General features: G+C 46.0%; 2 protein-coding genes across 19 annotated transcripts in view; one reads left to right on the top strand and one right to left on the bottom strand.

Annotated features, from left to right (window-relative positions):
* NR3C2 (nuclear receptor subfamily 3 group C member 2) overlaps positions 1 to 9,083 on the top strand; it is a 365,999-nt gene extending 356,916 nt beyond the window's left edge. For all 8 annotated transcript variants that reach the window (XM_074040565.1, XM_015450892.3, XM_015450891.4 and 5 more), the window contains exon 9: positions 6,386 to 9,083. In XM_074040565.1, coding sequence (XP_073896666.1) covers positions 6,386 to 6,541 — 156 coding nt within the window. In that variant the 3' untranslated portion in view covers positions 6,542 to 9,083. The remainder of the gene's footprint in view (positions 1 to 6,385) is intronic.
* Positions 9,084 to 15,048: 5,965 nt separating this feature from the next.
* Positions 15,049 to 17,413, bottom strand: part of ARHGAP10 (Rho GTPase activating protein 10) — a 352,159-nt gene continuing 349,794 nt past the window's right edge. For all 11 annotated transcript variants that reach the window (XR_012435152.1, XR_012435153.1, XM_045391864.2 and 8 more), the window contains one exon: positions 15,049 to 15,832. Coding sequence is in view for 9 of the 11 variants with exons in the window: in XM_045391864.2 (XP_045247799.2) it covers positions 15,744 to 15,832 (89 nt within the window). In the remaining 2 variants the exon portion in view is untranslated. The remainder of the gene's footprint in view (positions 15,833 to 17,413) is intronic.

Genomic DNA, 17,413 nt, shown 5'->3' with positions numbered 1-17,413 from the left:
GTGGTGGTATCTCATTGTGGTTTTGATTTGCATTTCTCTAATGACCAGTGATGAGGAACTTTTTTTCAAATGTTTGTTGGCTGCATAAATGTCTTCTTTTGAGGAGTGTCTGTTCGTATCCTTTGCCCACTTTTTGATGGGGTTTTTTTCTTGTAAATTTAAGCTCTTTGTAGATTCTGGATATTAGCCCTCTGTCAGATGGATAGATTGCAAAAATCTTCTCCCATTCTGTAGGTTACCTGTTCACTCTGGTGATAGTTTCTTTTGCTGTGCAGAAGCTCTTTAGTTTAATTAGATCCAATTTGTCAATTTTCGCTGTTGCTGCCATCGCTTTTGGTGTTTTTATTTGCCCATGCCTATGTCCTGAATGGTATTGGCTAGATTTTCTTCTAGGGTTCTTATGGTTTTAGGTCTTATGTTTAACTCTTTAATCCATCTTGAGTGAATTTTTGTATAAGGCGTAAGAAAGAGGTCCAGTTTGTTTTCTGCATGTGGCTAGCCAGTTTTCACAATACCATTTATTAAATAGAGAATCCTTTCCCCATTGTTTTATCAGGTTTGTCAAAGATCAGATGGCTGCAGATGTGTAGCATTATTTCTGAGTCCTCTTTCTGTTCCATTGGTCTATATATCTGTTTTGGTTATTTTATCCTTGTAGTATAAAGTCAGGTAGCATGATGCCTCCAGCTTTGTTTTTTGCTTAGGTTTGTCTTTGCTATGCAGGCTTTTTTGGTTCCATATGAAATTTGAAGTTTTTTTCTAATTCTGTGAAGAAAGTCAGTGGTAGCTGGTGGGGATAACATTGCATCTATAAATTACTTTGGGCAGTATGGCCATTTTCATGATATTTGTTCCTATCCATTAGCATGGAATGTTTTTCCATTTGTTGTGTCATCTCTTATTTCCTTGAGACTTGAGGTCCTTCACATCCCTTGTACGTTGTATTTCTATTTTATTCTGTTTGTAGCAGTTGTGAATGGGAGTTCACTCATGATTTGGCTGTTTGTCTATTATTTGTGTATAGGAATGCTTGTGACTTTTGCACATTGATTTTGTATCCTGAGACTTTGCTGAAGTTGCTTATCAGCCTAAGGAGATTTTGGGCTGAGATGATGGGGTTTTCTAAATATAAAATCATGTCATCTGCAAACAATTTTAATTCCTTTCTTCCTATTTGAATACCGTTTATTTCTTTCTCTTGTCCGATTGCCCTTGCCAGAACTTCCAATACTATGTTGAATAGAAGTGGTGGGAGAGGGCATCTTTGTCTTGTGCCAGTTTTCGAAGGGAATGCTTCCAGTTTTTTTCCATTCAGTATGATATTGGCTGTGGGTTTGGCAGAAATAGCTATTGTTTTGAGATACGTTCCATCAATACCTACTTTATTTTTTTGTCTGTTTTTTGAGACAGTCTCACTCAGTCACTCAGGCTGGATTGCAGTGGTGCAATCTTGGCTTACTACAACCTCCACCTCCCAGGTAGCTGGGATTACAAGTGTATGCCACCATGCCTTTTTTTTTTTTTTTTTTTTTTTTTAAATAGAGACAGGGTTTCACCATTTTGGCCAGGCTGATCTCAAACTCCTGATCTCAAGTGATCCGCCCACCTCAGCCTCTCCAAGTGCTGGGATTATAGGCGTGAGCCACCACACCCAGCTATTGAGAGTTTTTAGCATGAAGCCATGTTAAATTTTATCAAAGGCCTTTTCTGCATCTATTGAGATAATCATGTGGTTTTTGTCATTGGTTCTGTTTATGTGATGGATTACGTTTATTGATTTGTGTATGTTGAACCAGTTTGCATCCCAGGGATGAAGCTGACTTGATCGTGGTGGATAAGCTTTTTAATATGCTGCTGGATTCAGTTTGCCTGTATTGAGGATTTCTGCATCGATGGTCATCAGGAATATTGGCCTGAAATTCTCATTTTTTATTGTGTCTCTGCCAGATTTTGGTATCAGGATGGTGCTGGCCTCATAAAATGATTTAGGGAGGAGTCTCTCTCTCTTTTTCTATTGTTTGGAATAGTTTCAGAAGGAATGGTACCAGCAACTCTTTGTACCTCTGGTAAAATCTGGCTGTGAATCCATCCGGTCCTGGACTTTTTTTGGTTGATAGGTTATTAATTACTGCCTCAATTTCAGAACTTGTTTTTGGTCTATTCAGGCATTCGACTGCTTCCTGGTTTAGACTTGAGAGGGTGTGTGTCCAGAAAAATTTATCCATTTCTTCTAGATTTTCTAGTTTATTTGCGTAGAGGTGTTTATAGTATTCTCCAATGTTAGTTTGTATTTCTGTGGGATCAATGGTGATGCCTCTTTTATCATTTTTTTATTGCGTTTGATTCTTCTCTCTTCATTAGTCTAGCAGTCTATCTATTTTGATCTTTTCAAAAAAACACCTCCTGGATTGATTCTTTTGAAAGATTTTTTGTATCTCTATCTCTTTCAGTTCTGCTCTGATCTTATTTATTGTCTTCTGCTAGCTTTTCCATGTGTTTGCTCTTGCTTCTGTAATTCTTTTAATTGTGATGCTAGGGTGTCAACTTTAGATCTTTCCTGCTTTCTCCTGTGGGCATTTAGTGCTATAGATTTGTCTAAACACTGCTTTAGCTGTGTCCCAGAGATCCTGGTACATTGTGTTTTTGCTCTCATTGGTTTCAAAGAACTTATTTATTTCTACATTCATTTTGTTATTTACCCAAGAATCATTCAGGAGCAGATTGTTCAGTTTCCATGTAGTTGTGCGTTTTAAGTGAGTTTCTTAATCCTGACTTCTAATTTGGTTGAACTGTGTGGTCTGAGAGACTGTTATTATTTCCATTCTTTTGCATTTGCTAAGAAGTGTTTTACTTCCAATTATGTGGTCAATTTTATAATACGTGCAGTGAGGTGCCAAGAAGAATGTATATTCTGTTGATTTGGGGTGAAGAGTTCTGTAGATGTCTATTACATCTGCTTGGTCCAGAGCTGAGTTCAAGTCCTGAATATCTTTAATTTTCTATCTCATTGATCTGACAGTGGGGTGTTAAAGTCTCCCAGTGTTATTGTGCAGGAGTCTTAGTCTCTGTGTACATCTCTAAGAACTTGCTTTATGAATCTGGGTACTCCTGTATTGGGTGCATATATATTTAGGATACTTAGCTCTTCTTGTTGCACTGATCCTTTTACCATGAAGTAATGCCCTCCTTTGATCTTTGTTGGTTTAAAGTCTGTTTTATCAGACACTAGGATTGGAACCCCTGCAATTTTTGCTTTCCATTTGCTTGGTAAATCTTCCTCCATCTCTTTGAGCCTATGTGTGTCTTTGCACATGAGATGAGTCTCCTGAATACAGCACACTGATGGGTCTTGACTCTTGATTGAATTTGCCAGACTGTGTCTTTTAATTGGGGCATTTAGCCCGTTTACATTTAAGGGGCCATTGTTATGTGTGAATTTAATCCTGTCATTACAATGCTAGCTGGTTGTTTTGCCCGTTAGTTGATGCAGTTTCTTCATAGAATCGATGGTCTTTACAATTTAGTATGTTTTTGCAGTAGCTGGTACTGGTTGTTCCTTTCCATGTCTATTGCTTCCCTTCAGGAGCTCTTGTAAGGCAGGCCTGGTGGTGACAGAATCTCTCAGCATTTGGTTTTCTATCAAGGATTTTATTTCTCCTTCACTTATGAAGCATAGTTTGGCTGGATATGAAATTCTAGGTTGAAAATTCTTTTAAGAATGTTGACTATTGGCCCCGACTCTCTTCTGGCTTGTAGGGTTTCTGCAGAGATCTGCTGTTACTGTGATGGGCTTCCCTTTGTGGGTAACCCGACCTTTCTCTCTGGCTTCCTTTAATATTTTTTCCTTCATTTCAACCTTGGTGAATCTGAGAATTACATGTCTTGGAGTTGCTTTTCTTGAGGAGTATCTTTGTGGCATTCTCTGTATTTCCTGAATTTGAAAGTTGGGCTGCCTTGCTAGGTTGGGGAAGTTCTCCTGGATAATATCCTAAAGAATGTTTTCCAGCTTGGTTCCATTCTCCCCATCACTTTCAGTTACACCAATCAAGCATAGATTTGGTGTTTCTTGGAGGCTTTGTTCGTTTCTTTTCACTCTCATCTTCTCTTCTTGCTTTATTCCTTTGAGTTGATCTTAAATCTCTGATATCCTTTCTTCTGCTTGATCAGTTCAGCTATTGATAATTGTGTATGCTTCATGAAGTTCTCGGGCTGTGTTTTTCAGCTCCATCAGGTCATTTATGTTCTTCTCTAAATTGGTTAACAATTCGTCTTTTTTCAAGGTTCTTAGCTTCCTTGCATTGGGTTAGAACATACTCCTTTAGCTCAGAGGAGTTTGTTATTATCCACCTTCTGAAGCCTACTTTTGTCAATTCGTCAAACTCATTCTCCATCCAGTTTTGTTCCCTTGCTGACGAGGAGTTGTGATCCTTTGTAGGAGAAGAGGTGTTCTGGTTTTTGGAATTTTTAGGCTTTTTTGCACTGGTTTCTCCCCATCTTCGTGGATTTATCTCCCTTTGGTCTTTGATGTTGGTGGCTTTCGGATGGGGTTTCTGTGTGGACATCCTTTTAATTGATGTTGATGCTCTTCCTTTGTTAGTTTTCCTTCTACCGGTCAGGCCCCTCTGCTGTAGGTCTGCTGGAGTTTGCTGGAGGTCCACTGCAGACCCTGTGTATCACCAGCAGAGGCTGCAGAACAGCAAAGATTGCTGCCTATTCCTAACTCTGGAGGCTCTGTCCCAGAGGGGCACCCGCCAGATGCCAGGTGAAGCTCTCCTGTATGAGGTGTCTCCTTGTCAGAAGGCACAGGGATCAGGGACCCACTTCAGGAGGCAGTCTGTCCCTTATTGGAACTCTAGTGCTGTGCTGGGAGAACCACTGCTCTCTTCAGAGCTCTCAGGCGGGGACGTTTAAGTCTGCTGAAGCTGTGCCCACAGCCACCCCTTCCCCCAGGTGCTCTGTCCCAGGGAGATGGGGGTTTTCTCTATAAGCCCGTGACTGGGGCTGCTGCCTTTTTTTCAGAGATGCCCTGTCCAGAGAGGAGGAATCTAGAGAGGCAGTCTGGCTACAGTGGCCTTGGGGAGCTGCAGTGTGCTCCACCCAGTTGGAACTTCCCAGTGGCTTTGTTTACACTGTGAGGGGAAAACCGCCTACTCAAGCCTCAGTAATGGCGGATGCTCCTCCCCACACCAAGCTCCAGCATCCCAGGTCAATTTCAGACTGCTGTGCTGGCAGCAAGAATTTCAAGCCAGTGGATCTCAGCTTGCTAGGCTCCGTGGTGGTGGGATCCACTGAGCTAGACCACTTGGCTCCTTGGCTTCAGCCCCCTTTCCGGGGAAGTGAATGGTTCTATCTCACTGGTGTTCTAGGTACCACTGGGGTATGAAAAAAAACTCCTGCAGCTAGCTCGGTGTCTACCCTAACTGGCACCAGTTTTGTGCTTGAAACCCAGGGCCCTGGTGGCATAGGCACCCAAGGGAATCTCCTGGTCTATGGGTTGCGAAGACCCTGGTTTGAAAAGTGTAGTATCTGGGCCGGAAGCACCATTACAGCACAGTCCCTCGCAGCTTCCCTTGGCTAGTGTAGGGAGTTCCCCAACTTCTTGCATTTCCTGGGTGAGGCGACACCCCCACCCTGCTTCGGCTCACCCTGGAGCAGTTCAGGTCTGGAGGGGCTGAGAAAGGTTCTTGGATCACAGAGTAGGGAAAATGAGCTAGGGGACACCCCAGAACCTGTCCTTGATGTTTTTCACTGTCTCAAAATCAGCCTGAAATAGGAAGTCGCTGAGGAGTCTGAGGTCTGCCCCCACAGGGCAGGCCCCCACAAGGAAGGAAAGAGGGCCCGGGGCTGCAGGTGGAAGTGCCCGCTTCCCCCGGCGGCAGCTCCATTGGCAGGCCCAGCTAGAGGGACACCACAGCTGCCTCTGAGGTGCTCTATCCTCCTCCTCACCCTCCTGGGCATCTGCGGTGCTTAGACCCTGGGCCAGCACCTGCCCCTTCCCACCAGCCCACCTTACACCCTGGGAAGTCCCATCACCAATACAAAGATATACATGTAGGCACACATTTAGAAATTAGAATCTGATGAGTGCAGTATGGTGACCCAGTCACTATTAACTCTGTCACTGTCCCTGTTGCATCTGATACATTCAGTGCTCAAAATTCAGCTCTCAGCTGAATTTGTTTTCCACGAAAGGCAGATGACATGGATGATGTGAGCACCCTTCTTCCTCTCCCAGGACAGATGACTCTGCTCAATTAACGAAGACGTGGTCTCCTGGGAGGCTTTCTGACTGTTGTCCTTTGAGTTCCCACCAGAGTCAGAATGCAGAGGGATCCAGGGTCGGAAGCGAGGCCCCTGTGTCATGCCCCCTGTGTCTGTGTTACAGCTGGTGAGCGACCTGCTGGAATTCTGCTTCTACACCTTCCGAGAGTCCCATGCGCTGAAGGTAGAGTTCCCCGCAATGCTGGTGGAGATCATCAGCGACCAGCTGCCCAAGGTGGAGTCAGGGAATGCCAAGCCACTCTACTTCCACCGGAAGTGACTGCCCGCTGCCCGGAAGAACTTTGCCTTAAGTTTCCCCGTGTTGTTCCACACCCAGAAGGACCCAAGAAAACCTGTTTCTAACATGTGATGGTTGATTCACACTTGTTTCTCAAGTTTAAAGTCATGTCAGAGGTTTGGAGCCGGGAAAGCTGTTTTTCCATGGATTTGGCGAGACCAGAGCAGTCTGAAGGATTCCCCCCCTCCAATCCCCCAGCGCTTAGAAACATGTTCCTGCTCCTCGGGATGAAAAGCCATATCTAGTCAATAACTCTGATTTTGATATTTTCACAGATGGAAGTTTTAACTATGCCATGTAGTTTCTGGTATTGTTTGCTTGTTTTAAAAGGGTTCAAGGACTAACGAACTTTTTAAAGCTTACCCTTGGTTTGCACATAAAACGTATAGTCAATATGGGGCATTAATATTCTTTTGTTATTTAAAAAACACAAAAAGTTAAAAAATATATACAGATTCCTGTTGTGTAATAACAGAACTCGTGGCGTGGGGTGGCAGCCCCCTCTGAGCCCTTGCTCGTCCACGGTCTTCTGCATCACTGGTATACACACTCGTTAGCGTCCATTTCTTATTTAATTAGAATGGATAAGATGTTAAATGCCTTGGTTTGATTTCTAGTATCTATTGTGTTGGCTTTACAAATAATTTTTTGCAGTCTTTTGCTGTGCTGTACATTACTGTATGTATAAATTATGAAGGACCTGAAATAAGGTATAAGGATCTTTTGTAAATGAGACACATACAAAAACAAAATCTTTAATGGTTAATAGGATGAATGGGAAAGTATTTTTGAAAGAATTCTATTTTGCTGGAGACTATTTAAGTACTATCTTTGTCTAAACAAGGTAATTTTTTTTTTTTTGTAAAGTGCAATGTCCTGCATGCATAATGAACCGTTTACAGTGTATTTAAGAAAGGGAAAGCTGTGCCTTTTTTAGCTTCATATCTAATTTACCATTTTACAGTCTCTGTTGTAAATAACCACACTTAAACCTCTTCGGTTGTCTGTCTTGAAGCCTTTCTACTTTTTCTGTACTTTTTGTTTTGTTCTTGGTCTCCTGCTTGGGGCATTTGTGGGACTCCAGCACGTTTTCCAGCTTCTGCTTTATCCTACTCCATCGGGGAATGACACACTGCAGTGTCTGCAGCTCCTGGAAGGTGTCATTTGACAACACACGTGGGAGGAGGTGGTCCTGGGAGTGCTGCAGCTTCAGGAAAGCTGCCTTGTTCCCCTTTTCCTCCAGCTCAAGGAGAGAGAGAGAGACTGGGAACTCGACGGCTCAGAGAGCCTCTTTTCCTCCCCTTTTAGAAAATACGATTTTCTCCTGTGGGAAAAAGAAATTCCATGCACTCTCTCTGTTCCAGATCAGCTGTTCCCTTCTGATCTTGGAAAGGGGTTCTGCACTCCTGGAACCAGTCACAGGAACACGCAGATCATGGCAGGATGCGCTGGGACGGCCCATCTTGGCAAGGTTCAGTCTGAATGGCGTGGAGACCGGGAGATAGAGGGGTTTTAGATTTTTAAAAGGTAGGTTTTAAAAATAATTTTTATACATGAACAGTTTTGGAGAAAAACTACAGATCATATAAGCCAGACAGGGGCACTAAAATTTTTAATTCATTAATCATCTGTTTGGCACTGATGCAATTTATGGCTTTTCTCTTGCCCCAAATCACAAACATGTATCTTTGGGGAAACTAACAGTATGATTGCACTAAATAAACTACTTTGAATAGAGGCCAAATTAATCTTTTAAAAGTGATGATAATCATCAGGTTTACTCAGTGAAATCATATTTTCCAAAATCTAAAAGCTGTAGCTGGAGAAGCCCATGGCCAGGAGGAAGCAGCAATTGGATCAACACTTTTCTCCAGGGTTCACCATGCAGGCAACATTACCTTGTCTTTCAAAAGACACCTGCCTTGTGCAAGGGGAAACCTGTGAAAGCTGCACTCAGAGGGAGGAGTTTTTCTTACATAATTTGCAATTTCAGGAATTTAATTTATAGGCAGATCTTTAAATACAGTCAACTTACATGCACAGCAATATGAAAGCCACATTTTGAAGGTAATAAATACACAGCATGCAGACTGGGAGTTGCTAGAAAACAAATGACTGACTTACAAAAGCAGCTTTTAGTTCAGACTAGTTTTTATAAAATGGGAATTCTGACTTAACCAGGTTTGGGATGGAGATGGTCTGCATCAGCTTTTTGTATTAACAAAGTTACTGGCTCTTTGTGTGTCTCCAGGTAACTTTGCTTGATTAAACAGCAAAGCCATATTCTAAATTCACTGTTGAATGCCTGTCCCAGTACAAATTGTCTGTCTGCTCTTATTTTTGTACCATATTGCTCTTAAAAATCTTGGTTTGGTACAGTTCATAATTCACCAAAAGTTCATATAATTTAAAAAAAAACACTAAATTAGTTTAAAATGAAGCAATTTATATCTTTATGCAAAAACATATGTCTGTCTTTGCAAAGGACTGTAAGCAGATTACAATAAATCCTTTACTTTAATCACCTGTTGTTTTGGAGTGAATTCATTTGAATGTCTGTAGGTACACATGGATTTTGTGCCCTCCCAAATCTTGATTGTATGCACTCTGCCTACATCCAAGATGGAGAACAATAGTTTTCCATGTTACAAAGAGTCCTATATTAGCCACATGTTAATTCTACTCTTTGGGGACTGATTAGAGACCTTGTTTCTAATACTTTTGATATTTGGTTCATTAAAATACTCTGTAACCATTGGATAACTATTGCCATTGCTAAACCCTGTATATACATTGCCTCATTTATCTTCACAACCACATGAAAACTTATTCTGCAGAATTTGAGACTAATGTGAGTGGAGTCCCCGTCGGACTCCAAAGTTCTTCCTCTACATGGTCTCACCCTGTCATCCCTCAGGACCCTTGTGCCATCAAGAGGCTCAGCTCCCCATTGGCCACGATTCTTCTGACATTTCTGCAGGCTTGTCCCTTGGATTCCACTCATTAATATGGGTCACAAAGGAGCAGTAAGCAATCACCAGCTGGATTTTAAATAGAAAACATTTCCCGCAAGATAAATTCAAGTACAGTACATTTTTAATGTGTTACTCAACTGGTGATTGATTGTTCAAATTATTTTTGCTTTCAGCAAGAGAAGACTATTAGATAGTAAAACAAACTCAGCTTTGTGAAACACAACAGATCCATTTCTGAACACAGCATACTCACTGAACACAGCACGGGAAGCAAGTTGTGAGCACAAATTTTTGGTGTGTAAAATACTATAAATGCAATTTTAGATTTAAAATTTTCAGAAAATTGACCTATTAGGGAGCAGGGCTTTTCACAGAGAGCCCCTAACTTGAAACAAAAGCCACCTTGGGCTGGGAACCACCCAGAGCTGGCAGGAGGCCCCTACAATGTGCACCCTTGGCTAAAGGGGGTGCCCTTTTCGAATTGAACAGACTCATTCTTGGGTCAATGTGACTATTTCTAACAATCTCTAGAAGAGCTCTCAGGCCAAAAGAATTCAGCCCACAGTTAGGAATCATTAGCTAAGAGCTGGTCTCTGCACGGAGACAGCCAGCCACTATATGCCAGAGCAGTTAAAAAAAATCATGCCCAGCGATGCCTGTGTATTTAGAGGCTTGTTTGCTTCTGTGTGCTGAATTCCCCCCAAGCAAATAGAAAACATTGTCCCTTTATGTACAAATCAGCTCTAACGTATTTTTTATAAACTCTGCAAATGTACACAGATTAAAATGACTTGATTACAAGTATCTCTGGCACTTTAATTTCAAGTCAGCCAGTTGCTACTGTAGCAATTTTCTTGGAAATAAAACAGTAGCTTCCCAAAAAACACTGGGTAAGGCATGATCTCAACACCGATCATGGACCAAGACTGTCCAAAGCAAAGTGAACAATGGGGCCAAGTGGCAGGCAGTTAGCTGCTGCTGTACAACAGAACATCCCAAAACCCACCGCTTTAGATCAATCGCCATTGACTATTTCTCATGAGTCTATGAGTCAGCTGGAGAAGCAGGCTGGGGTGTGCTGACCTGAGCCAGGCTCGGTTGAGCTGGGATTGTTTGTACCTCCGTGGTCAGCCTGCAGCTGTCTGGTCTGCAGTGGTGCTGCTCCATGTGGCCTCTCATCCTCCAGCAAGCTAGCCTGGGTTTATTTTCATGGCAAAGCCAGGGCTCTAAAAGAGACCCTGGAAAGGCATATAACACTTTCCATGCCTCTGACTGAATCAAGTTTGCTCCTACCCCATTGGCCAAAGCAAGTTGTGAGGTGAAGCCCTGAGTCAGCCTGAAAGGGTTCCACAAAAGGGCACGGTTTGGGGAGGGGATTTTTAAATGTCTACCACTAGTAGTTACTCAGGTATTTTGCTGCAGCATGTATGTTGCCAAGACAGTGGTTTCCAAGTTTTCCCTAGTCTGAAAAACCCGTTTATATGGATCTCCATGCCCCAAGCCAGCCTGACTGAGGGTGGATGGCAGCACCTGTGAAAACTGGCCTGGCTGGGTCTGATCCTACTGCTCCCAGCATGGGAGCTGCTCCACCTTGCAGTGTTTCCTTAGTTGCTAAACTCCACAGGGAAGAAGAAATCCAGACACCAATGCATAGCCCTGAGCTGCCATGCATTCACTGCCCAAATTTAAAGTGCAGGTCCCTTGTTGGGCCAAAAATAGAAGTCTTTCCAATCAAGTTGATCTTCCGATAGTGTTTTCCAAGGTATTCTAACCAGTAGGCTGAGATACTTTCAGCTAGAGATTTCAGCGTTAGAATGAGCTGAACTGCCCAAATGAGGTAGCAATAAATTACTGCTCAGGCCAGTCAAGGAGGAAGAGTGCTGAGAAGCAACTGAGAAGACATTTGCAGAACGAGGAGCGGGACAGCTGTTTGAGGACACGCTCCTGGAATAGCATCCTCAGAGTGGACAGAGGAAAGCCACGTGACTCAAGAAGATTCAAGAAGTCGTGGAAAATATCTGGCCAAGGAAGGGGTCACCGGGACTGGTTTTGAGAGACTGGGAGAACCCCTAAGAAGGTGAGAAGATGCCCAGCCTGGAGGTGAATGGGAAGAAAGGCAAGCCCAAGAGAGCAGGAGCCTGGAGTGGATAGTGGAGAGTGGTGTTGGGAAGGAGGGGAGAGGCTGAGCAACATTGGCAAAGGAGAAGAGCAGGAATGGCTTTTGCAGAACAGATGCTGGCAGGAAGCAGGTGGAGATTTAGAGATGAGAAGCGGGACAGAAACCGACCCCCAACCGCCACAGTGCCCTGCCCCTTGCCTTCGCCAGTCATCTCCATTTACTAAACCCCACTTCCTACCATGCACCCATCCAGCACAGGACATTCACTCTCATTTAACTGTCACATCCCACAGGTTGCGTCTCCTCTTTCCATTTCACAGGCACAAACAGAACCATAAAAAGGTCAAGTAACTTACCAGAGGTCACCAAGATATAAAATAGCAAAAATAAGATTTCAAAACAGCTTGTCTGTAATGCAACATGCACTTTTCACCACTGTCTTATTTTCATAGAGCTGCTGTAACGAAGGACCACAAACTGGGCACCTTAAGCAGGAATGCATTTTCTCCCAGTTCTGGAGGCTGGAAGTCCAAGATGGAGGCGTCAACAGGGTTGGTTCCTTCAGTGAGGGCTGTGAAGAAGGGTCTATTCCAGGCCTCTCCCCTTGGCTTGCAGATGGCTGTCTTCTCCCTGTTTCTCTTCACGTCATCTTTCTTCTGTGCGAGTCTCTCAGTGTCCAGATTTCCCCTTGTTTTAAGGACATCAGTCATATCGGATTAGGGCCAACCCTACTGTGCTCAGCTTAACTAGTGACATCTGCAAAGATTCTATTTCCAAATGATGTCACATTCTGAGGGACTGGGGGCTAAGGACTTCAACGTATGAATTTGGAAAGTGGGAAACAATTCGACTCATAACAGCATGGCCCTGAGGACAAGATGGCACAGCAGAAAGAACATGTGACTAGCTTATTGAACCTGAGGAAGCAAGTGCTCCTTCTGCATTTTCTCATCCATAAAATGGGCTAATGTCCCCTGGCTTGTGCAGTCACTATAAGGAAAGAATGAGTTAGACATCCATCTCTGGCATGGATACCCATTGCTTTTCCCTTCCATATCCCCAACCGCAGGTGTGGCTGATACTACAAAGGAAAGAGGGTGAGGTTGCAGCCCCTGCAAGTCCTTTGGCTCTGTTTTCACCTGGCATCTCCTTTACAGATGTGGGGAACACCAGGGAAGGCCCTGTGGGTGGCACCATCAGATGCAAGCCCTGCAGCCCCAGTGCCAACAAGAAACGCATGGCCTGAGTGCTCTTTTTTGCCCCAAACCACCAAAGTGCCTCTGAATGAACACAGGATATGGACCTGGTCTAGGCAGCTGCAGTTGGTGCTGCAGGAGCTGAGCAAGGTAGGGCTGAGGGAAGGCCAGGCAGCCTCAGCAGAGCCTGGGGAGCAGCCGCACCCATCCAGCTAAAACAGCAAAACATACTCCACTCCTCTTCTAGGGGAAGGAAGATAATCCACCAAAGAAAGAAAACACCTCCTGATCCCGCTCCTCAGTACATCCTGGGCCATGTCCGGGGTAAGCTCCCTGCCCAGAGGCCTTGGCAGTCCTGGCCACACTGCTGTGCACAGGTCACATTCTCAGACAGAAACACCCCTGCTCCCCTCTGGCATTACGCCACTCTTCCCCAGAGGGCCACCGGAGGGGTCTTCAGCTCTTAAGGCTATAGGAGCCTCCACAGGGCACAGTTTCAGAACTTCCCTACTTGTCACCCCATCAATCTAAGGAACACAGAAGGCCCTGATGACAAAGATGCAAGATACTGCTGTTCTTATTCATAGGAGTAAGAAAAATGGGAACAGCAGTTCCTATTAGCCAAGCCCTCCCCACATACTGGGTGTGCTGCTTCTATTAGGTCATTTCAACCCCAAACTTCTCAGGATCGTTTTATTTTTAGGAGGCTGGAACAGAATCATGGGGGTGACTGATCTTGCCCAAGGTCACACAGATAGCCAAACTTGGTGGTGATTTAAGTGGGGGTAAAAGCACTTTGAGGGGAATGGCAGGTTGGGTGCATCTCACTGTTAACAATAAGAATCTCCGGCAAGCAAACAAATCAATCAAGACCTGGTGCGGGGAGTTTTAGTTTTAATGGCCCCTGGGGATAGACCAATTAGGAATCTGCCCGGAAGCCCCTCCCAACACTAACCTGAGCCTGCTCTAGCTGCCCACAGGTTTGCCTTTGCCTGCAGAGGGGCCTCACAGAAGTGGAACATGCCAGCAACCTCTTCTCACGAGTCAAGTTCCCTTCTACATCCCAAGCAACGAGTCGGGGCAGCAACGACAACTCAGAAAACATGCTCCTGGAGGTTATGCTGCCCCAGCCCCAGGCAAAGCCAGCCCCTGCCCAGGCCTCAGGCCCGCTTGTGGTAGGGCGGCCCTGGGCTCCTCTGCGGTCTCAATGCTCTTCACTGGGCGCATGATTATTTTAAATTATGTTGCATCGAAATCGTTCTTATTTTCATTTATAATATGGATACTTTTCAAGAAGCACATTTCCCCATACACATACGACTCCCAAACTCCACATCCTCACGTCATCCACGTGAGGTGACTTCCAAGATGTTAACTGGCAAGCTCTTGAGTCAGTTCATCTGGGGATGAGGCAACAGACACATCTGTCCTTTGATAAATGCTTGAGAGAAGTCCGACAGGTCCGGGAACCTCCTATGGGGATGCGTGGAAAGACATGCCTGGCCCCAAAGCAGCCTCTGGGGCATGGGGCTGGCTTCAGAATCTTGGGGCCACTAAAACTAAGCCCCACGTTCCAAGGGAAGTCCCCTCTTCCTCAAGAGGTTGTTGCACCCCATGGCTTGGAGGTGGAGGAGAATGAGGAAGCGTCAGAGCAAGGCCTGCCCATGCTGGGGGTGGCCATCAGCAAGGGGTAGGGCAGGGTCAAGGGTGAAGGCTCCTCCGGGAAGGTCTGCTCTGCCTCCCTCTCCTCCCTCAACACTGAAATTAATCCAGATGGAGATTAGCAAGGAGGCCTGGAAGGCAGAGGCATGCTGGGAGGTGTGGGGTAAGGGTGTGCAATGGTGCTGGTAGGAGGGCTGGTCCCAGGGCACTGAGACAGCTCACACCAACCACCCAGGGCCAAAGCCCCAGCCCTGCTCCAGGTCCTGCAGGCACCAGGGTAGTGCAGCCACTGGAGTGGCCTGTGCAGCCACTGGAGGAGATGTGAATGCCCTTCCAGGATTGCACACATCAGAGGCTGCCGCTGCCCCCGGGAACACGCCTCACTGCGAATACTTCAGGCTCCCCACTAACAGATTCCACCTGTGAGCACGCCAACAGCAGAGAGAGACAAGTCCCATCGCAGGCTGCCAATTCATAAATCAAGACAGGGCAATGACTTCCACAACCACTTCCCCACATTAGGACAGACAAATCAAATAGTAAATTACAGTTTATTTCATTTACAGAGACCTTGAGGCAAAAAGGTGGTGTTTGGAAAAGAGCACACGGGTGAGGAGCACCGAGAAGCCTGTTACAAATACGCCAGTGCACGACGCCAGTGCAGTGACGTGGGGTCCTGCAGGTGGCCGTCTAGGAAGAGTAGGCTGGAGAAGCACGTCTCTCTGCCTCCCTCTGGCTTGGGACCATCTCCCCCGCACCAGCAGCAGCCTCTCGCAGCCAGGCCGCCGGAGCCAGGCATGCGCTCTGCAGACCTATCGCTGTGAGCAGCACAGTTCCCTTTAACATCGCAGCAGCAGGTGCTCGGGGAGGAGAGGGAGCCAGGGTGGCTCTGGTGATGTGACTGCCAGTGGGGGCGACACGGGTGGCAGAAGGCTGCCCTCCCTCTCATTCTATATGCTGGATAATTAAAACTCACAAGTCCCGATACTTGACAAATGAAAAGTCCATTCTGCGAATCCTGACATTCCCCCTCCTGATCCACAATCACAGTTCAGTGCGGTGCGTTCCCATCCCCGCCCACCCCCCACCCGCAAGGCTGATTGTGATGATGGTAACTCCCAAGTGTGGAGGTACCTGTGGGTGCAGCCCAGAGCCTCAGAGGAGGAAGGTGGCTCTCTGCCCCCAGGCAGTTCCCTAGGTGCCAGGGTCAGCAGGGGCTCTGCGTCCAGGAGCTACAGCAGCTTGACGTAATTCTGTGGAATCAGCCCCCTCTTGCCGTTCAGAGTCCCCTCTAGCCAGCCAGGCTCCCTGGAGGTTTGTACTGAAAAGGAAGAGAAAAATCACCTTAACAAAATGCCCCCAAGTACTTGCCTCCTGGGTGTTCACTTAAAAGTTCAACCAGGGAGTGGCCAGTAGAGAACAGGGGCGACTTCTGGGATGCTGGGTCACAAAGTCTGCACCAGGGTCACTGACAGGCTCTGCCTCCCTGCACTGGCCATGACAATCCTCATCTACACGGTCCCAAAGCAGCCTCCTAACCAGTGTCCCGGTTTCCAGTCCGGTCCCTTCCAACCCACTCTGCACAAAGATGCTCAGTGAACTATCTAGAATACAGAGCTGATCACATCCCTCCCCTGCTTAAAGTCAAACTCAAGCTTTTTGCGTTTTTGTTTTGGTTTTTTCTTCCTGAGAGGGAGTCTCGCTCTATGGCCCAGGCTGGAGTGCAGTGGTGCTATCTTGGCTCACAGCAACCTCTGCCTCCCGGGTTCAAGCAATTCTCCCGCCTCAGCCTCCCGAGTAGCTGGGATTATAGGTAAGCATCACCATGCCTGGCTAATTTTTGTATTTTTAGTGGAGATGGGGTTTCACCACATTGGCCAGCCTGGTCTTAAACTACTGACCTCGGCTGATCCACTTGCCTTGGTCCCCCAAAGTGCTGGGATTACAGGTGTGAGCCACCGCTCCCAGCCTCAAACTCAAGCTTCTTACTAATCTGTAACACAGGCCCCTTGGCACCTGGCTCCAGTCGCCCCTACAGGAGCCCTTCACACTCCACTGGCACATCATGCATGTCAACTGCAGTGAATCATCCAGAGAAATCCCAACTGCAACTCCAGGCCTTTGCAAGTGCAGTGCCTTCTGCCTGGAATGCCTTTCCCCAACCTCTTCACCGGGTAATTCCTCCTGTTTAGAGACCTGATTGGATGCCTCCTCCTCTGACAGTCTGGTCTGACTCCCACACTGGATGGGGAACTCCTGAAGGCAGCCGGAGCCTTATACATCTGGGCACGGTGCCTGGCACAATGGACTGTTCATAAATATTCACGTGATACTTAACGAGGAAACTGCAGCCTGGAGAGCAAAGGGCACAGGTCCAAGCACTCCTCACCAGGGTTCGGAAATGCAATGCAGAAGCATTTCATAACCCCCAGCTGTGGGCAGGCCCCAGCTCAAACCCCCAACCATGGTCAGGTGCAGGCATGGCAGCCGTGGTGTAAAGGAAAGGGGAGGCATGGGCTACTCCAGCAGACCAACTCGAAAGATGACTTCCGATCACAACCCAGGAGAATAATTTCATATCAAAAACCAAGTACAGGCATACACGTCCATAACACACACAAGTTTCATGAAGCAACACTCTTACCCTCACTGTGCACACCCAATGCCTTCCTTTCTGTATTCTATTATTTTTTCCCCATGGATTTGTGTAGAAAAGTATTATTCTTTGAATGCTAATTGCAACTCAGCGAATTGAGTTCACGGTCCTCTAAGGTATAGCTGCCCACAGTTTGGAAGACACTGACAATCCAATTCTAATTGTCCTTTGCAACAGGGTAACTGTTTGTTCTTCCCTCCCCTGGATGAACAGGAACACATTCTGCCTGTCTGCATTCCCCTAACC

Source organism: Macaca fascicularis, chromosome 5, assembly GCF_037993035.2.
Source record: "Macaca fascicularis isolate 582-1 chromosome 5, T2T-MFA8v1.1".
NCBI lineage: Eukaryota > Metazoa > Chordata > Mammalia > Primates > Cercopithecidae > Macaca > Macaca fascicularis.
Note: the sequence above shows the minus strand (reverse complement) of the source record. Positions and strands in the feature narration are given on the sequence as shown.